At 37.5% G+C, this 21,802-nt stretch overlaps 2 protein-coding genes across 2 annotated transcripts in view; one reads left to right on the top strand and one right to left on the bottom strand.

Moving 5' to 3' along the window:
• ACBD6 (acyl-CoA binding domain containing 6) overlaps positions 1 to 4,380 on the top strand; it is a 195,838-nt gene extending 191,458 nt beyond the window's left edge. Inside the window, exon 8 of the mRNA XM_074308510.1 lies at positions 1,545 to 4,380. The gene's annotated coding sequence lies outside the window, so the exon portion shown is untranslated. The remainder of the gene's footprint in view (positions 1 to 1,544) is intronic.
• Positions 4,381 to 20,023: 15,643 nt separating this feature from the next.
• Positions 20,024 to 21,802, bottom strand: part of LHX4 (LIM homeobox 4) — a 37,387-nt gene continuing 35,608 nt past the window's right edge. Inside the window, exon 6 of the mRNA XM_074264660.1 lies at positions 20,024 to 21,467. Coding sequence (XP_074120761.1) covers positions 21,073 to 21,467 — 395 coding nt within the window. The 3' untranslated portion in view covers positions 20,024 to 21,072. The remainder of the gene's footprint in view (positions 21,468 to 21,802) is intronic.

Here is a 21,802-nt window from a genome sequence, read left to right as displayed (position 1 = left end):
GGAATATATATAGTAGGCATAAAAATAGTAAGTCAATAAATAAAAATAGTAGGCATTCTCTATAATTATACTCTCTCTGAAGACAAACTATTATTTATCATACTTTAAATTTTATATTTAAATATTTAATATAGAGGAGATTAGATTTAACAGTTCGATTTGATCTTAAATCTTATATTTAGAAGTTCAAATTCCATACAAACATAGGTATGTAAAGATCACATCACAGTTCCCATAATACATTTTCTTGCATTTACTCTGCATATACCTTGTATTTCTATAGCTTTTTGCATGTTGTCTTCCTCATTACAGTGAGAATTTTTTGAGGGCAGTATCTAGATCCCAGCCTCTTAAAATGTGGTTTGTAAATCTCATATGGGGTCTCATAATTGAATGTGGGGGTTGCAAAACTGTGATTTATTAACAGTATATATTTGATTTGTATACTTACTTTTATATACTGGAATCATGTAAAAATTTCTTGGGTGAAAAGGAGACACAAGTAGAAAAAAAAGTTTACTGTGGTGAAATGGAGAGACAAGACACACACACATACCTTTGAGCTTAGCCTAATTTTGTTCTTCAATCTTTATCATTTGAAGAATCATCAAAACTTACTGGGAAAGGCGGGAAATATGTGCAGGTGGAAGATTTCCCTAAAATGTGACTTTAAAAGTCAATAAGTAGCCACTGGGCTGTATAACCAGAAGTACTAAGTTTGAAGATTCTAGGATATTTGGGAAGAACACTGAATGGTCAAGGAAAGAGATAATGCACCAGCAAAGGAAAAAACAGAAATGTCATTTAAAATAGAAGTCCTATCATATATGCCAAGAAAGAAAATCCAGAATAAATAAATAGAAACTAACCAGAAATGAAAGTGGAAGATTTAATAACTAATATTAATAGTTTAGTGCCTGTTAAGAGTTTGGTGTTTTGGTTTTTTTTCCAGCCTCCTAAATGCATCTTCTGAAAAGCACAGTTGGGAAATTTCTACCTGGTCCTTCTTTACTCATTTTCCCTGCATGGAAAGAATCTACCTGAAATACTACTTTGACCCAGATGGCCAATAATATGAAACAGATTAATCAAAATTCATTAGCAAATCTGAGCTGTTTACACAGGGAAAACAATATAAAACTTCTACAGAAACCATAGGCAAGTCTGTGGCATGGGTGCCATAAAGTGGACCCCGAAGTAAGTTATTACATATACTTAACCTCTAGGTTAGAATCCACATCTTCACTATTAAATAGCTTTCTCATTTCTGTTTGTTGGATATAGGTCAGAATAAGTGACTTTTAAGGTACCTTACAACTGAGTGTCTATAATTCTCTGAAATATGCTAGATATTTATATATATCTCTAAAGGTACTAAACAAACTGAATTTTTGTAATTCCTGAGTATTCAGACATACTATGACAGTTAAATTTTTTAGCATTGCTATATTAAACATTGTAATATATTATGGCCTTTTGATTATCACTGCTATTAAGATGTTATATTTCCCATTTGTATCATACTAACCTTTTTTTCTCTTTAGCCTCTGCCTGTGAGTTCTTAGACATTGTGGAACTGCTGCTGAAGTGTGGAGCTGACCCCACCCTACGAGACCAGGAAGGCTGTCTGCCCGAGGAGGTGACGGGCTGTAAAGCTGTCTCTTTAGTACTGCAGCAACACACAGCTGGCAAAGCTTAACTCCATAGCTGGGAAGCTGCAGCCTTTACTAGCCCAGGGCTTCAATAATGAAAGAAAACTGCAATAATAACCCTTCTCTGCCACTCTTCTTTGGTATGCATTGGCTAATGAGGAATAGGACACTCAAAAGTTGTTGACTGGTGGTTCAGATCCTCACCAATCCATTCTATGTGCATACATTTGGGAGAATAGATGAACTTATGTGCAGTGCATAATGTGATCTGCTCCTTCGGAGCATGCTCTGATACTTATCAGTGCTAAAGAGGGAGGGAAAAGAAAACAGATCATCTTTCACAACATCCAACGTGGCTGTTCTTTAAAATATATAAGAAAAAAGTGACCATTTTACACAGAAAATGAGGGTATTCGTGAAATACCTTATTTTGTGGTAACCAAATGACCAGTGGCACTAACACAACTGGACTTAGACATTCCAAGTGAACTCCTCATTTGACATACACATTTGAGAAGTGAAGAGGAGGTAGTGGTCAAAACAGGAAAAAGGTTACATTCTCTGAGGGAGGTGGAAGGCATAAGGAGAATCAGCTATTTTACCAGATCTTGTGTACTTTAGAATAGGATACAGTAAACACTCTCAGAGGAAGAGATGTTGATAAGGGACAGTACACTGGTTAAGCCAGTATTCTCCTAACCAACTCAAGGGGAGAAAAGAGTGGGTTTTTTTTAGTACCCAACTCTCTCTCTCCAGATATAATCCTTGTGTCAGAAGGATTTCAGCATTTTGTTAGGTAAGAGGCTTTTAAAGTTGAGGGTGAAATGATGCACAATTATCCAGGGCTTTTGAGAGTGGAGTGGACATGAAGGTAACTTCTGTTGTTATAAAAGTGTGCAGATGCTTTTTAAAGTATATGCCAGTGTTCATCCTGGGCTCTAAGTTTGCTTTTTGATTTGGGCTCAACCTAATCCAGGAAACTCTTTTGAAAGCTGTTACTGAATTTGAGGGGTACAATCTATATCAGCAAAATAGGAGCAGGCCAGTGTTTCAGAACTTTGGTTGATGGCTAAGCTTTCCATCAGCTTATTACCTTCCCCCAGGGAGTACTTCCGTGGCAGAAGTCAGGAATGTTGCTAGTGCTTCTCCTATTGAATTGCTCTCAAGCTTACTTAAAGACTTAGTTCTCCTAAGATATTGACCAGCATCTTTCACTAGTGTTCTGTTTTTTAATTGTTTAAAAATCTGGCATGCATGTTAGAGCCTCCTGAAATTTCACTGGCATTCTTTAGTACTTGTCATTACCTTGGAGCTCTTTTCTGAGCATTCAAGATACATTGCAGTTCACTTGTGTGTATAAGAATCCTCATACCCTTGTATATGTAAGAATCCTCATTTCCTAATTGCAGCCAAAATGCAAAAATTGTTGCATGCCCTTTTAAAATTAATGTTTTTTGTGCGTATTAGAAACAGAGCACATTTAGTGATGTTTTTGTTCTATATAGGCTTGAAGGGCAGCTGTTTGGATCCATTGATTGTTCACTTGATTCTGCAAACATGTATTAAGCATCTATTCTGTGCAAAACACTGTTGTCTTTAGCCAATATTCGGTAATTTTGTCTTGATATACATTAGTCAAGCTTTCAGTTTCCTGTTCTCTCACATCAAAACAAAATCAATGGGACTTAAGTGTGAGATACCACTTATTTTTTTATTTATTTCACTTTAAGATTTTTTGAGTTCACTTTTATAACTTTAGGTCTTTAAGTGAACATAACTAACCATCAGCTTAGAAATATCAAATGCATTCCAAAACCAGTTTCAAATATTTAATTCTTTTTTCATTAAGTTGCCATGATTTGAATATAGAAAATATTTTCTAGAAGTTAAAATTACTATCATAGACAGTAGCCTGTGAATTATCTCTTTGTATCATAAGAATTGTGTTGGCACTATCCATTATGATGGTGGAAACCTGATTTTTGTTTCCCCTTAACTCTTCTTTGAGTTATCATAGAAATAGTTATGATCCCATCTTGAACATTTTAGATTAGGATTCCTTGAGTTTTCTTGGCAAAAGTGGAAGATCTACTCCCAAGCAGATAATATATTTTGAGGCAAACACTCACCTAATCATCCTAGAATCTTCTCATGGTGAATACGGGCTGAGTTAATGTTTCCATATCCCTTTATTGGATTTCTCAGGTCTAGAGAGTACCATCTCTGAAATCAGGAAATAGAGGTTCCAATTCTGGCCTCAGTAATCTTTGTGACGGGGAACAAGTTTCTTTATCTCGCTAGGCCTCAGTTCTTTATACAATTATATAAAATGAGGAGATTAGATTAGAGAATTTAGTTCTAAATACTATGAACAAATTGATTTGAAAGAGGAAATCTTTTAGTGGGCTTAAGCTGTGAATATTGAATGTGTTAATAACAATTCAAGTGAATCATATTCAGAAATATAATGGGAAGTATTTTGAAGAAATTATTTCTGGTTCTATTATAAGAACCAACAAAATGTTAAAAATCACCTTTCAGATATCACTGTTATTTGGGGAAGGAAGAAATAATTTGAGTTTTTATTGGCTCGGATATCAGATATTTTTTGTTTGATATTTCTAATGCAAAAGAGCATTGTAAAATTTGTACTACAATCAATTTCTGTGGGTTTGGAGCAATCTTTGGTTTAGAAGAATAAATCGTCTGTGAGTGATGTAACTGAAAAGTTCTCATACCCTGTTTGAGGTTATCCTTTGCATCTTTTTCTTTGTCCTTTTCACTTTTTTTTTCATTCTGATATTCTCTGTTCAGTACTCTACTTAAAAATCTTGTCCTAAGTGCCCTAATACTAGTGTCAACACATAAAAGCGTATCTGACCATCTTTTTTCATTTCCCAACAAAAGTGCATAATAGGATTTCCCTTCTTACCATCAAAATATCAGTGTTGATTTTTTAAAACTCTAATACCTGTATGTAATAAACCTTTCATTCTACATGCCTAATAACCTAGAATGCTAATTTTTACAAAATATTATTCGTTTTTAAGTGCAGAATTATTTTTTAACTCTTTCGGTTTCCAGTTTTTAAAAACTGAATTATACTTTAAAACAGGAATAGAGAACATCCAACCCATGAGAAGTATAAGGCCCCCAAAATCATTTGTTAAGGCAACTGCAGACAATGATGATCTGAAAGCTAAATACAGTAGCCTCCTACAGTTTGGCTTCTAAAAGTTGATGATTTTGTATCATCTATGAATGATGTTTAAATATCCAAATGGTATTTGGCAGAAAAAGGTTCCTACCCTGCTTTTAAAAAAGTTTCAAATCCTTATCCACATTTTCATCCTTTTTCCCAACCAGCCCCATAGCCAGATACATTAGTCTGATTGACACCACTCAAGAGAGTTTTTACTTTCATCTGATATAAAACTTCCCTTCTGCAGCCTCACAAAGTTTTACTTCAAGTTATGGATTTGGAGTAAAAGCCCTGGGTTCAAGTCTTAGGTCTGACACTTAATATGGGACTTTGGGCATGGTATTTCAGTAGGATCTCATCTTACTCATTAGTAAAATGAGAGAGAGAGAGAGAGAGAGAGAAAGAGAGAGAGAGAGAGAGAGAGAGAGAGAGAGAGAGAGAGAGAGAGAGAAATGGCGCACCTAAAAGGTTTCCTCTAACTCTGTGAGACTCTGAATATAATAAAAGAGATGATCATAAATAGATCAAGTAAAGATAAAATATCTCAATTTATTACCCAAATGCTTTTCTGAAGTTTATATCCTTTCCCCACTATTTCAAAAGTTAGAAATTTGTTTGTGGACTTGTAATAGTTTTTACAGTCACAGTCCAAGTGGATTGTCAAGGAAATACATATTCTATATGTCTATAGAGAATATACTTTCTCACCAACATCTGAATCTGGATCTAGAATTGTAAAACCACAAAAGACCTAAAACTATGTAGTCCAGTCCTATTGTCTCACAGATAAAGCAGCTAAAATTACCTTTCTAGCTTTGGGTAGCACGCAAGAGCTCTTAAGGCAAATGTCTTGGTAAAGGTTTAATAGCTCATATTTTAGACCAACATTCCAGATGGATAACAAATTGAGTATAGAATTGAATGGGAGGAAGAGATGCTGCGTTCTATCTGAGAAATTGTATGACACTTTCAATGACCCCAAAATTCTCCCTGAAACAAAAATTTAAAAATACAATTTCTAATGCCAGTATTCTGTGACTATGAATTATGAATTATTTAAAAATCAGAACTGTGATTACACCTAGAAATGGTTAATATATCCAACAAGCATTTATTAATCACTAATTAGGTAATTCAACTATATGAGTGTGGGAAAGTAAAAGCATGGTAGATAGATTATATGAAAAAGATATGCGAATTTTCATGGGTTGTAAATTCAATATATGGTAGCTGTGTGGTATGACACCCATAAAAGCTAATGGCATTTTGGTTTGAAGTAGGACATAATTTTTAGGAGTAAGGAAGTGATAGTCCTTCTTTACTCTGTATTAGTCACATCTTTAACACTGTGTTCAGTTCTTGGTCATAGTTGAAAGAGGTTGATAAGCTAGAGAATATCTAGAGAAGGACAGCAAAAACAGCTTTGAATCGGTATTATATAAAGGTAGCAAAAAAATGTTTGGCTTGGAAAAGAAAAGATTCAAAGGAGGACATGTTAATAATGTTCAGATATTTAAAGGGCTGCTTTGTGAAAGAAGCCTCAGATGTGCTTTGATTGGCCTGAGGGCAGAACCAGAATCACTGGGTAGAAATTGCAAAAGAAGAAAATTTAGACTTTATTTCAGGGGGAAGCTTCCAAACAATCAGAGCTGCCCCAGAACATTGAGTTTCCTTAGAAGGTAGTTTCTTCCCCTCTCCACCCCCCCCCCCCCCAGGAAGTTTTCATGCAGAGTGGATCATCAGTTGTCAAATGTTATAGTAAGGGTTCCCTTATAGTTTTAGGTTAGACTAAATGGATCACCAAGGTCCCTTCCAACTCCAAAACATAATACTGTGCAATAAATAATAAATACATAGTATGTTTAGACCACTATGCAAGTTGCTGGTAGAGATAAAAAATTTGACTTAGATAAAGAAATTACAGATATAGCTGTGTTGGGCAGCCATTTCAGTCATGTCCAACTCTTCCTGACCCCATTTGGGATTTTTTTGGTAGACACTGGAATAGTTTGCCATTTCCTCATTGAACAGATGAGGAAATTTGCCCAGGGTCACAGAGATAGTAAGTTTTCTGAGATCAAATTTGAATTTAAGTCTTCCTGACTCCAGGCCTAACATTCTATCCACCTATACCACCTAGCTGCTAAATATAGTTGTAATATATATTATTACAAGAAAGGTACATCACAGTTACAAATAAGGGGAAAAGGTTAAGGAAGATTTCAAGAGAGAAATGACATTTATTTGAGCTTTAAATGATGTCTAGGACTTAAAAATATTGAAGAAAGGGAAGGACACTCCAAGCAGAGGATACAGTGTGAGAATTGTATGAATATTCCACTACTGCCATAGATAATTGAGAATTAGTTCTATAATGTTAGATCAGAATGTTTCATAAGATCTCTCAAAAATAATCTTTCTACAATACATGAATATTAGAACATAATTCAGAGTTAAGTCTAAAATATAACCATGTCTCTAATGACGATGTGAGAATTATAGACCATTTCCCACATATTTTACGTGAAGCATCAAATAATTCTGTCTGAATCTCTTTAGCCAGTAGTGTAGCTTAGAAGCAGAGATCTAGAATCATGTAGTTGTTTTTTTTTTTAATGTTTCAGCATTTTCTAGCTAAAAAGTTGCTATTATCCAGTGAACCTTTTTATTAAATAGGTATTTCTTTGTTTCCTGCCAGTTTTAACTACTTGGCTGTGGCTTATTGTTCTATGTCCTGGACACTGCAGCATCTTTGAGGATTAATGTATCAGGTCTAGAAAATCAGCATAACTGAACTTTTTTTTTGCTGGAGGTTTAAGTAATAGACACTGTTTCAACAGCACATAAAATTTTTTAGGTATTTTTCTTTTAAAACTAAAATGTTGACATCTTATTTATCCAGCATCTATATTAAATTAAAGTCCTCTCATTAAACAAAGTATATTCTTAATAGGAGAATGAGGGAAATAGCTCACATTCTAGGTACACATTAGATTCCTTTTCCTATGGTGATTTTGTTTTAAGTTGTTAAAATGTTGATCAAAATAAAAGGAACCAGATCCCACATCCATTTTCCAGCTTTTTTTGTCCCTTGTTCACCTGAAAAACCTTTGCCTAGTTTTTAACTTGACTTAGATTTTATATAGCAAAAGTTCATTATGGCATGTCATCATGCCCTAAAACTTTCATTAAGTAATTTAAAGTGGCCTACACTTGGCTATATTAGCATGGCATTGTACTTTTCCCTGTAGTAAACTCCCTCTTAATATATTTCTTAAAATGCGAATTAGAAGATGTAGTCAATTTAGAATTTGATCTGCTTAGAAAAAGTTATACAAAATTGTGTTGGTAATAAAATGATTCATGATTATTTGAAGCATTGACTCAGTTATCTTTTAATTGTTTCAGTGCCATTTCATAATGGCTGACCTATAGATTTTCATCCATAACATAAAAGGCCAGTTAACATATTGAAAGATGAGAAAGTATTATCAAGTACAGGTTTTAAGTGAAGAGAAATTATTCCCCTTCTAGAATAACAATCTCAAGCATATTTGAACCTACTAGTTCTAATCTTTGTCTACAGTTTAATATACACAAATAATGATGAATCTTAAAATGATCTATTAATTGGCAATAGGCAAGGAGAAATCAATTGGACCTAATCTTTAGTCATCACATCTTGAAATATTCCTGTTACCTCCAAGTCAGAAAATTATAAGGGCTGTCCTTATGAGGCAAAACATATACTCAGAATTTTGTAATTCTATTTGTAAATTTATCTTTTTAATCAAGTGAATTTCAGGATTTTGTTTTCACTGTTTTATATATTATTTTTTCCCAAAAAATAAATGCCATTACTTAAAGGCAGTCTGAATGCCTTTTCTTTAACTAAAAGTTAAATATTCCTAAAGTTAGCTATTGTATAAGGTCTATTGTAACTAGAAGGCTACATACATTAGGATAGAGTAACAAGAAATACAGGCATGGTTGTCTCCAAGTTTTGTACTGGCTTATGTGATTTAGATGAACGCTTTTTTTTTTTTTTTTTTTAATTCATTTTTCCAAATTATCCCCTCCCTCCCTCCACTCCCTCCCCCCATGGCAGGTAATCCCATACATTTTACATGTGTTACAATATAACCTAGATACAATATATGTGTGTAAATCCCATTTTCTTGTTGCACATTAATTATTAGCTTCCGAAGGTATAAGTAACCTGGGTAGATAGACAGTAGTGCTAACAATTTACATTCGCTTCCCAGTGCTCCTTCTCTGGGTATAGTTATTTCTGTCCATCATTGATCAACTGGAAGTGAGTTGGATCTTCTTTATGTTGAAGATTTCCACTTCCATCAGAATACATCCTCATACAGTATTGTTGTTGAAGTGTACAGTGATCTTCTGGTTCTGCTCATTTCACTCAGCAACAGTTGATTTAAGTCTCTCCAGGCCTCTCTGTATTCCTCCTGCTGGTCATTTCTTACAGAGCAATAATATTCCATAACCTTCATATACCACAATTTACCCAACCATTCTCCAATTGATGGACATCCATTCAACTTCCAGTTTCTAGCTACAACAAAAAGAGCTGCCACAAACATTTTGGCACATACAGGTCCCCTTTCCACTCTTTAGTATTTCTTTGGGATATAATCCCAATAACAGCAATGCTGGGTCAAAGGGTATGCACAGTTTGACAACTTTTTGGGCATAGTTCCAAATTGCTCTCTAGAATGGCTGATTCTTTCACAACTCCACCAACAATGTATCAGTGTCCCAGTTTTCCCACATCCCCTCCAACATTATTTGTTCCTGTCATCTTAGCCAATCTGACAGGTGTGTAGTGGTATCTCAGAGTTGTCTTAATTTGCATTTCTCTGATCAGTAGTGATTTGGAACACTCTTTCATATGAGTGGAAATAGTTTCAATTTCATCATCTGAGAATTGTCTATTCATATCCCTTGACCATTTATCAATTGGAGAATGGTTTAGATGAACGCTTTATAGCCAATGCTGAATCTTTCTTAATGCTATTATTGATTCTCATCATACTTATTTTCTTCCTAAACAAAAAACACTATATTTTTACAACATTTTACATGTTTGTGTCTTTTACATACATTATTTTATTTGAACTTCACAACACAGTTGAGATATAATACCAATACCCCCAATTTATAGAAAAGGAAACAGACTCATGAGATTGTGACTGACCTCAAAGGCTATCTTTCACTCTTCCCCACTCATTTTACAAATGAGGAAACTGAGACCCAGGAAAGTTAAATGCCTTCCTTGTTCAAGATTACCCACAGCATCAGAAGTGGGATAGGAACCCAGGTCCTTTTACTGTTCACCATTTACCACACTGACAGTCACACACTACTAGGAATGAGTAGAGCCATGATTTCATAAGTCACTCCTAAAAGCATATTAGAGTTTGACCAGGTGCTTTCTTCACAGCAACCTGTGAAGTCCATATTGTTGGGATCCCATTTCTTTTTCCAGGTGAGGAAACTAAGACTTAAAAAAAGCAAAAATAGCTTGTTTCAGAATCACTCAACTCATATTTATTGTCAGACATTAATCAAACCCAAATCTCTTCCACACCAGCTTACTGCTCAAAGAAATAAAAGACTTGCCAAAATCAATGGCAAAGCCATTATCTTAATTCCCTTGTGTGTCTATGCCTTCCTTCCCAACTATCCCCAAAAGGGTAATTTTGGGGGATAGCTCCTAATTTCTGGGGCCACAAAGATTACAGTGAAGTTAAAAGATGGTTTAGACTCTGAACTAAGATGAAGACATAAGCTACTCATCTATAAACACAAAATGGTGTCACAAGGACATCTAGAAAGCCAAAAGTTCCTCCCTAGACTGAATCTCATGGGCTTATTTACCTCCCGTTTCTCTTTTGGTGTGAGTCAAATTAACCTGTATAGTGGTTATGCACTTGTAGGATGTCGAAAAGGGAGGTGACCTTTGTAGCGGCAACTCATTCATCCTTTGCACCAGAATTAGGATTTATTTCTCTTACTTATGTGGCAATCATGGTTTGCATTTTAATATTTGGAAGGTAAGTTTAGCTTGATGGACACTTTGTGTAATAAAATATTCTTTTAAAATACACACACACACACACACAGATGAAAAGTGGCCTGACCAGTGCCCATAGCTTTCATGAAGTACATTTGTGGAGCTCAAAGCTTAGTCCTGGATATGTTTATAGCACTTTAGCCCTGTTTGTGAGTTTGGAGCCCTTCCAAAAAAAGAAAAGAGAGACATATATTATTGTTTATAATCTGCTTTATTCCACCAAACCTTTACTGAACAGACTTGTGGATTGCTGTTTAAATCCCTCAGTGCCTTTAACTACCGATACTGAAAGTGGTTAATGCGCATTCTAAATGAAGCTTGGCATCCACTCTAGGAAATCACTTTAATTGAGAAGCATTAAATGTTAAAATGATTAAAAAATATAAAGCCAACGCAGGCTGAGTATAAAGGGTCCTGGTTCACCAGTAATAGGGTTCCTTTTTATAGTGTTCTCTCCAACTTGAATGAGCCCTAGCCTTTGCAGGTATCTGCTACAAAGCAAGAATATCTTCCTAGGTCACTGCAGACTGCTGGACATTGCAATTGATGGTAAGCAGATAACAAGAAGGAATATCTCAGAGCAACTTTCCTTGATCACACTGTGTTTCAGAGAATTACAGAGGAACAAAGAATTGACAAATGCCTGTCTTTCTGAAATAAAAGTACTGTCCCAGATGCCTGAAATACCTCAAACCATCACCATCACTTTCTATTCCTGTATATGGAAGCTTCCACCAAAATCTTCATATGCCTTGGTCGTATGGTTTAACCCATACCCATGGTTTTACCAGGGCATGGTCTGAAACCCATTTGGATCCATGTTTTATATTAGCAAATAATGTTTTCAATTTCTAATTTTAAAAATTGCTGTTACAGAAATGGATTGAAAAATTCCATTGTTAACAATGTTTCAGAAAGTTAAGTGGCCTGGTTTAACTGCATAGAGTGCTACAGCAAGAATATCATTTTTGTTCAATTTCATTCTGTTGTAGAAGTAAGTATCCTAGGAATTTTTCCAGCCTGATTGAGTAAAGAAGCATTATACTTGATGATAACATATTTACCACACATCATGCACTATATTAAAGCTGTGAGAATACAGAGACTAGTCAGAAGAAAACTGTCTTCAAGGAGCTTGAATTCTGAAGGAGAAAGACCATTGTTTTAAAAAAAAAAAAAAAAAAAAAGGCTGAAAAGGGTTGAGGGGGAAGATACCCACCCAGGAGCGTGGTATAGAAAGTCAGGAGCATCAGGAGCAAACCCCTGGCGAGTAATAAAGAGGGCTAGCCTGATCACTCTCATAAAAATTGAGTTTCTAGGAAGAACCAACCACAAAAAGGAGTTAACAGAGGTGGGGTGAACTTCCAGAGAGACGGCTACTGTGGCATGGTAAGAAAGGAGATTTGTGAGTAGATTGCAAAGAGGAATGATAGTAAAATTGGCCTGGGATTTAGGGATGAGGTCAATTCGTCCTTCTTGCCTGAAATTACCCCAGAATTCATGGTATGAAGTCTGATACTTCTTTTAGATAGGGTCCAGGTAGCAAGCAGGAAAGAGACCAAATGTAAAAAAATCCTAAGAAATTCCTTATTTTAAGAGATCTGGGAAGTTGAAAGCACAGAATCAACTAGACCTGGCTTTCCTTTAAGTATGTGATATACTCTTTCTAGGGCAAAAGCTGATCATTTAAAAGACCTTTATTTAATAGTTTTAGTGGTATATTTTTATTACCCCTCTTAGAAGCATGATGATAAAATTTTCCCTCCTCTTAATGATTTTGGTCCCATTTTATAAGCATTGATTTTTTTTCTCCTTCCTTCTCTCTCACCCATCATATTTCTGCTGCACAAAGGGCAAAATGGCAGCTTGATGTTTACTTTTCAATTGGATGTTCAGCAACAGAAGAAATTCCCAAAGCTCAATCCATTTGGTTATTCACTCTTTCTCCCCATCTTATGGGACTTTATGGGGGAAAAGGATAGTGAATTTTATATGCTAAAATGGAACTAAAATGACATTCTTCAAAGAAGAGAAGAATTAAAATTATAGTATTTAAACCCTAAAGGATTGTTGTTTTCAGAAAGGTTCAAAACTGAACTCAATGAAAGCATTTTTATTCCAGTCCAAAGAAACAGATTCATGAAATCAAATAATCTCAGAATTTAAATGGACCTTAGAGATTCAAACTAATGCTAACCTGAATTATGACATTGAAAACATGCTTCTTTCTCCTAGAAAATTTCCACCAGGCATAATTGGTCTCCCTGTGTCAAATCATTGTGACAAGTTCTATCCTCCAATCAATTTAAGCACCTACTGTTTGTCAGAGGCTATGCTAGGTAACTATTAGAACAAAAGTAATCTCCATTTTAAAGTAGAAATCACCACCACCACCACAAAAAAGTGGGGAAGGACTTGGCAAGAGGACCTTTTAATTTGCTTTTGGTCTGCCTTAGGGCTTGATTCCCCACCCACTTATTTAGCTTTCTTGGTCCTTAGAGCTTAGGTGTGGAAACTTTCCACCAATTGGTCTTAGTCACTTAAACACTGAGAAATTAAGGAACTCAGGTCATAGTCATTGAGCTAGTATGTTATGTATTCAGGTCATCACTTGAACCTAAGTCTTCCACTCCAAGACTTTTAGCTACTATTTTAAGTTGTCTTCATCCCTCTGCTTTTGGCTGGGTAAAATTCTGAGACAAAAAATGAGGGACTTGGAGAGAAACAGAAGCTGACAGGAGCCCTCCATCTCAGTCCTACTGAGTTCTGAGGCTCCAAGCTGATAAAATTTTCTCCATCCAGTTATTTCTTCTCTACCCTCCTCTAGTAATTGCCCTTTTGAGATCCCTTTGAAAATCAAGCTACTTAAGAACAGATCTTAAACAGACAAAGAAAAGAAGGTAATAATACTAAAAGTAGTGCTAGTTACTTGCAGATGAAGAAATTGGTGATCAGAGAGGTAGTGATTTCTCTTCACATAGCTAATGAGTGGCAGGATCAAGATGGGAGCCCAGGCCTTCCAATCCAAGAATAACACACTTTCCAGTGCATTGAGCCTCCTACCAGATCACCTTCTGTTAATTAATTGAGTACACAAAATTCTGGAGTAGGTGTCATGTCCAAATATGGAATCGGCATGTCTTTTAAGAGTGTATTTCAGTGGGTTCTTACTCCTTGGAGCAGTGGATCAGGTGTTGTCATCCACAAGCATGGGTTTGTTGTATGCCAAAGCACTGTGCTAAATTTTGAGTATATAGTGTTCTCCCCACACTCCCCCTCAAAAAAACATACTCCTGATAAATAGCTCATATGAGAACGGAAGTATACAAACAATATGCTCAAGATAAATCCCTTTTAGATTATAGAAAGAAGACAGTTATCAGGGTAAGATTTTAACTGGTAATTCGAGGATTTCAGGAAGGAGAGCGTTCTATGTGTGGGTCAGACAGTAAAGGTAGTCTAGTATAACAAGGCTTTGGCTACAGACATGAGCCAAAGCCTCTTAAGTTACCTGAAGGAGAAATCTCAGCAGACTCATTTAACAGTCTAACAATTGCTAACAATAGTGCAGGGTTCCAGAGGAAACGAGTCTCATGATTAGGAAACTAAACTTAAAACCATTATCAGCAGTTCAAATTTTCACCACACTTTATAATAAAATTTTTATTTGGTCATCACTGTTCTAGGACCTCTAGTCATCAAATTGCTACAAATATACTTTCTTATTTTTCCATCCCTTCTCTGTTTGGCAGCCCCAACAGTGCTGTCTGGTAGTCTAATAAACTTTAAAAAATGCTCCAGGGTGAAGGATTTTGCACCAGGAGTTATCATCTGCACTATTGGCTTCTTGCGTGTCCCCTCCACCTCTCCTTCCACCTTTGGCTCAGGAGCAAATCAACATTACCATTGCTCCTATAAAGATGGCTCATTCATAATCTCTGCAGCCCAAGTCTGAATTCAGGGCCAATAGGCTACCTGGGCCGAAGCTCCTTCCCTGACCAGGCACTCCTGCTTCATTATGCCTGTGTCCTATCTGAATATCCTCCCCTTCTGTTGTTTCCTCTGGAACCCCGCACCATTGTTAGCAAGTTCCCCTTCCTATTGGAGCTAACTTGGAAATAACTTGTTTCCTCTGTGTGTGCATGTGTACTGCTTATTTTGCTTCCAGTGGAAGATAGAATATAAGCTCCTCAAGGAGAGGACCTTTCATTTTTGCCTTGGTATCTCTAGTACAGCACAATCTGACACAGAAGTGTTCATTAACCCTCTCCTATGTGCCAGACGTGGTGCTAGATGAGATCTTGGGGACACAAATAGAATATTCGTCAAGGGACCTATAGCACGATCAAAGGGCTTCATAAGCACCCTCAGCCCTTTATAAAAAGCTGGCCCTACTTGGGAGGGTAATAGGCATCTTGCTTCCTTTTTAAAGCTGGTCAGTAGTCCATGGCAGAGTTGGAATTTTGTGGCCTACATGTCTGCCTCTTGTTAGCATCCAGAGCGTAGCCACCTTTTGGAGATTGAAGCTACTCCTTTTGAAAATGGACATGAAGTAATTTTCTTTCTCTCAGGACCTCGTCTTATCCCAGGGGCAAAACTGCAATTAAAAGAGGAAGAAGCACCCACTTATTTTTCCCAGACTAGAGCCCAACTCTAGAGAAATGCTCTGACTTTAATCAAAAATGATTTTATTGATGAAAGTGTCTCTGCTGCTCTTATTTCCAGCTAAACTACAAGTCCTGCATACTAATAAAGCTTCCCTAAAGGAGGGAACCTGAGTCCTAGAGGCTTCTAGGAAAGCTTATCCAAGATGAGAAGGGGCAGCTCACTTGCCAAACATCCTCTCCAAGAGCCCTGTGGACTCTTCTATCTCCACCCAAACACACTCCTCAAGGCAGAAATAAGTTTATAAGACTTTAAATATTCAGCTGAGAACCATTTGTCCCTATGATTTTTAAGTTTCTCTCACCATTCTCAGGGGGTTGGGAGAGCACAGGACTGACCGCCTGGCCTTGAACTTTTCCTCTTCCTGATTTCAGGTCCTGCACCGCAACTGCTCTTCTGCCTTACTATCCGGTGAGCGTACTTGAAATTTCCAGGTTATGTGGTTTTGGAAACCATAAGTCACTGTGGATATAAAGATCAAAAGCAGCCTTGATGTTTTATGATTTCCCTTGAAATATGACCTTTTTGTGGTTTCCATTTTTCAGTGACAAAAGATGTTTCTGACTCTGGTGTTTTAGTCTCTTATTTCAACCGTGAATAAAAAGTCAGACAAATGAGATTCTTAAGAACTTTCCATATTTATTTTACATAGAATGTTACCATACACATCTCATGCCAACGCACAGGAGGCGGTTACAAACAAACTCACTGGCTTCTGTTACCCAAAGACACATGGGAATAAATAAGGATAGGCGGGGTCTTTTTTTTTCTTTCTTTTTTTTTCCCTCAGGAAATGACTTGTTTTGTTTTTTTTGTTTGTTTGTTTGTTTTTTTAACTGTACAAAATTTACAATTGTAAAGGGTAAAAGTGATAATCAAGAGCTTAGGGATAGGAGAGCTTGGGAATCAAGTTCAGAGTCATGTGGCACCTGGGATCCTGCAGCTCTGAACCTGCCTTTGCTCAGCTGGATGCTGCTCTTGAGTGGGAAGTTGTGATAGGATCTCTATCCAGGTGGGCAACTATAGGAGTGTGTGGGGGGGTATCTTTCTTGTCCACCTGGGACATAAAAAACAGCCTGCACTCTGAAACCTGCCCAGCTTAGCTGAGTGAATGAGTGATTGATGCCTTGGCTGACAGCCAGCTGTCTCCTTCACCGGGGCCAGGATCATGAAACGAGCTATGTGCTTTCAGTTTGGTCCTACTAAGCAGGGTGGATGAGAATGAAGTGGCTTTGCTGAGCTCTCCTTTTTGTCTCAGTTGCTGTGTCAGTGCCAATGGAACAACTGCTGGGAGGAAAAAAAAAGCCAATTGACCAATCTGAGAGAGAGTAAGCATGTGCCAGTGATGTGCTTTTTATTTAGCTTTCAGCATGCCCAGAGCCCTTCAGCAGGCAATAAAACAAAACTCATTTCCGCTTAATTGAATTCGTCTTCATCTCATAGATTCCAACTTTTAAAGTGCAATGCTTCAAAATGAGCCTCCACAACTCGTCCAGCCTTTGCTGGATGACTTGGGGTGGGTGGCAATATCCATTGTGAGAATTGAGGGGTCAGGCAAGATATGTAATCAAATGCATGTCATAATTCCTGAAGAAGGAATTGCAGAGGCCAAATATCAGCCCAGTAGATGCCATTAACAGCTTTTGCTAAAAATCTGAAATCTTCAGTTGCTAACAAGGTAGCAGATATACATAAAGGTTTGGGAATGGGACGTTTTCTTTCCTACATATTCCTCAAATAGTAATTCACAATGAACCCCTGGGCCAGATTATCCCTTAGATTATTTTCTTTAATACATCTTAATAACTTTCCTATTCCTTGGTTTGTCCCTCTCCCTTTTTAAACATAACATTTACCCATTGGAAACCTCTGGAGTTTAATAAGTATGTGCCAACCTTTCTATCTAGACCATTAGCCAAATGCTGAAGGTGATGGCCACTAGGTAATTGTTCCCTTGGAGCAAAGAACAGAGCCAAATTCTGTCAGCATTTTTGGATGGTATCCCTTTGATTTTTTTAAAAATCAGTCCTATTGTGTACGCAAGGAAAGAATTTTCAACAGTATAACATATTAGAAAAGAACAAGCTGCTGAACCATAGACTTCTGTCTATAAGAAAATCAGAATGTTGCCTCTTATTAGCCCTTCCTCCCATTTTTTCCCTTAAGTACCAGGGTCCGAACTTAAAAAATTATTTTTGCTAGTTCCTTTGACATAATTGGTTTCCTGTAATCCAATATATTTTATGCATTTAAAAACATCCTTTTGAGAAGGGGTCCATAGACTGCATCAAATTATTGAAGGGATCTATTACACAAAGAAGATTTAGAAGCTCTATCCTACAATAACTAAGAAAGTTAAGTACATTTGGATGGACATAAAGTGACACCTTTGTATTTATTGCAACAGCAGCTCACCTAAAAGGAGATTTATTTGAAACACATAACCAACCATGGTTTTTTGGGTTTTTTTTTTTTTTTTTTTTTTTTTTTTTTTTTTTTTTTTTGATAGGCTACCAGCATGTGCTTTGAAAAACAGGATAACTTCACCATGCCACCTATATAATTTTTTTAAAAGCCTATCAGTTTTTTAATTTTCCTTGTTACTTCGTGAGAATTTCTGAGCAAAAGAATAGATGCCATGATGAATAAATTAACTTCTGGGAAGTGCCATAAATCAAGAGAGGAGCAGGCTGCCTTGCCAGTGCCTCCTAAACTTGCACTATTTGTTCCTGTGGGTCTTGGGGCAGGGGGCTGAGCAGATCTGAAGAACCAGCAAAGCTGGCAGTCTTCAACCACTGAGTTTGGTGCTATTATAAGGCTTGCTTAAACCCCATCCCAGTTGGTTTTCCAAATTGTGCTAATTAGCTCTGGAAAACATTAATTCTTGGAGACTTAAAGGAAATCCCTTGTGCCAGCGTTGAAGAAATCTGGGCCCTTGGGCTTTTGTTTCCAGCTTACACAACCTTTGCAACCTGCTAAGGACTGAAAGACATTCAAGATTTCCCTTTTGCTATACTCTCCTAAAAGCATGGTAGCCAAATTTCTGTTTTACAAAAAGGAGAAAAAAACAAAAACTAGGTGTCTACATTGCTTAGAAATTCTCAATGCAATACATATCATTGGTGCACATAGAATCTAAGGAATAACGTCTTCTTTTGTGGCATCCTCTATTCCCTGACTTGCGTCCTCCCTCCCCCCACCAAAAAAAAAAGACAACCATTGAGACAATAGCACATTTGGCCCCTGACCTTGGAGAACAAGTATTCTTACATAATCATGGATATGACCTGCTTTCAATGGTCACAAGGGCTGTGGTAAGAGGAGTTTTTAAAGAATATGTCAGCAAAGGATAAACCTGCTTATTTCTTTTTAGATTTAGGGATTCTAAACATAAGGCCCATGAAAGGATTTTTTTTTTAGTATTTTGACAATTATATTAATATAATTGGCTGTCTTTGTGATATTGTGTGTTTTATTTTATACATTAGGAAACATCATTCTGAGAAGGGGTCTGTAGACTTCTCCAGATTTAAATGGGCTCTGGACCTCTGCCTCCCACATGTCTGTTTTCTTTCTGTCATGGGATCATAGTTATAGAGCTGGAGGGATCTATTCAGTCATCTATTACAACCCCCTCATTTTATAACAGAAGAAAGGGAAGTCAGAGTTAGTCATTTGCCACCGGCGATAGCAAGTCAGGATTCTGTCCCCAGCCTTCCAAATGCCTCCATGGGTAATCTACCCTAGAAGAGCCATTCAGATAAGAAAGAGCTCATGGAGTTCTTGGTCATTGGGTTAACACCGAACAAAACTATGCCTTATTGCTTTCTTATGTCTAGAACATGTAGCAGGTATGAAGCAGCCAGAAACACTCACAGAATGGGGAGATGGGAATGAGTGGGGTGGTGTCCCTTGTCTCCCGAGCTGACAAGTAGGAAATCATCTAAAAGAATTTCAACTCACATATGAAGAGCTTTATCATCAATAAGCAAGTCAGGAGGCTGCCATTTCTCCACAATGGTATCTACCATGAGCTGGGGTTCTTATAAAGCAGGATTTGCTCTTTCCCTTTTCTCCTAATTTATGCTGTGGTGTTGCAAGACCAGGTTACCCTACAGATGCTTTCAATTCTATACCTGGCAGATGAACAACCTTACCTAGGATGAGCCCAGATGTAATTCTAATGATATACTGCATTAGTGCAACAGTCAGGAACCCTCAAAAGAAATGGATGTAATGACAAGCTAAGTTTCTTTGGATCTTTTAGTGAAAGTGACATGTGTGATTCCTATTCTATCCCCCATGAAATACAAGATTTAACAGCATTCACATTCTATCACTTTTAGGATGCCAATCTAATTGTGAAACATTGAACAAATTATATTTATGTAAAAGGACCAGCCTGGCTCTTTAGTGTTGCAAAAGGCTCTTGTTTTAAATGGGGTTTACCCACAAGAATACCTTAAAATCTCAACTCAAAATGTACTTTAAATATAGTACTGCCTCTTTGTCTCTTTGTATACTTTGTGTACTTTTGTCCCTCCAAGTAAATCTTATGCTAGTCAATAGGGCTGAGCTGACTACACTTTCAGAATCTGAATCTTCATCAACATTTATTTTCTCTGATTGTCTTTCTAAATTGTTGGCTCCATAGTTCAGCATTTCATCTTTCTAACTTGCAGCCGGATTGTAAAGGGAGAGATATTTCTGAATAAGATTATCCCAATCAAGGACCAAAAAATTTCCAGATGTCAATCAGTAAGGTAGTCATTTTCCATCTCCAAAGGACAAATCTAAGAATGTGTTCATGGATTTGTTTGTTTAAATAAAATCAAGGATATATTGACATAATCAAGTAGAGAGGAGAAGTCATCTTTTCGCACCAAAAATAGAAGTGTTTTTTGCTATCAAATTATGGCAGTCATTGTTTCCAGTGATTTTGGGAACATATGACTGTATCTCCAAACTTAGGTTTTGGTGATGTTGGCCCAAAAAGAATTTTTAATTTAGGGAACAATGAGTCTGCTACAAGAAGCTCATTTCCTGGTAAAGGCAACGATTTGGAAGAATTCAGTGAAAACACACCAGCTGAAGTGGGGTTCCCAGAGCAGTCACAGTCCCACGTGCTTCCAGAGTAATGAACAGCCAAAGCTTCTAAGCATGGGGAATGAGGGGAAGAACCAAGTCAGCATTCCTTATGGCCCTTTTTACAGAGCCAAGCATTATCCATTCCCCATGCTGTTCCTGAAGGAATCCTCTGCTCCCACCCATTCCCCCATAGAACAATACCCCAGGATTATCGCTTTACAACCTTCCAGGAATCAGTGGAGAACTCCCATTGAAAATAATGGAAATTCATATTGGTGCATCTGTTATCCATGAAAAGTATATTTGTCTCTAGATACTTGAATGGACTCTCAGGCCAGAAGAATAGACAAGGTGGGGAGCAGAGTCACTTAAAAAGGAGGATGATCCATTTCATCCAGCCAAGAAGCTGGACTGGTCGGGAAGTCTGGGTAGCCAACACTGCTTCCTGTAGAGATATCCGAGGTGGGCCCCCCAGTCATGACTCTCAGTGTCTGGGTCACTCCCTGCCCTCCATGTGCAACAATTCCCAAATGATTGTCCATCGTGTAATCCAGCCCATTGAGTAATGGAGTATGGGATGGCAGGGATGATACGGAAGACGGAGACTGGGGAATTCCATAAGGACTCCCGTCCCTCAAGTCCTGATAGGATTGTCCTGTCCCATCCATGGAGAAGCTCCCATTCATTAACTGTCCGCCTGCAACGTCCCCCACGTTGCCATAAATTCTATTGGTGTGGCCGAGATCTGAGAGAATCTGATCTTCTGTGGACAAAAGAACGGAGATTTAATGACGGACGCCAGTCACCCTGTAGCTCCCGGCTCTTCACGAGATAGGAGAGCACGCTAGAGAAAGAGAAGCACAAGGACTCCAGCTGCCACACTGCCAGTCCCCTGCCAGCAGTCATTGGCAGCAGGACACCCACATGAGGCTCATCCCGGAGCCCGGACAAACCCACCTGATCCCTTCCACGGCATGTATTCGCCAAGCACCTAACATGAGGCTGTTGGAGGCTCCAGAAAACCAAAGCAGCGGCCCTGGGGCCCTGGCTTTGTCCTCTTGGAGGCCTTAGGCCCCTGAAGTGTGGGTAGAGGCACAG

This window comes from Sminthopsis crassicaudata, chromosome 4 (assembly GCF_048593235.1).
Source record: "Sminthopsis crassicaudata isolate SCR6 chromosome 4, ASM4859323v1, whole genome shotgun sequence".
NCBI classification, from domain to species: domain Eukaryota; kingdom Metazoa; phylum Chordata; class Mammalia; order Dasyuromorphia; family Dasyuridae; genus Sminthopsis; species Sminthopsis crassicaudata.
This window is presented reverse-complemented; position numbering and strand designations above follow the sequence as displayed.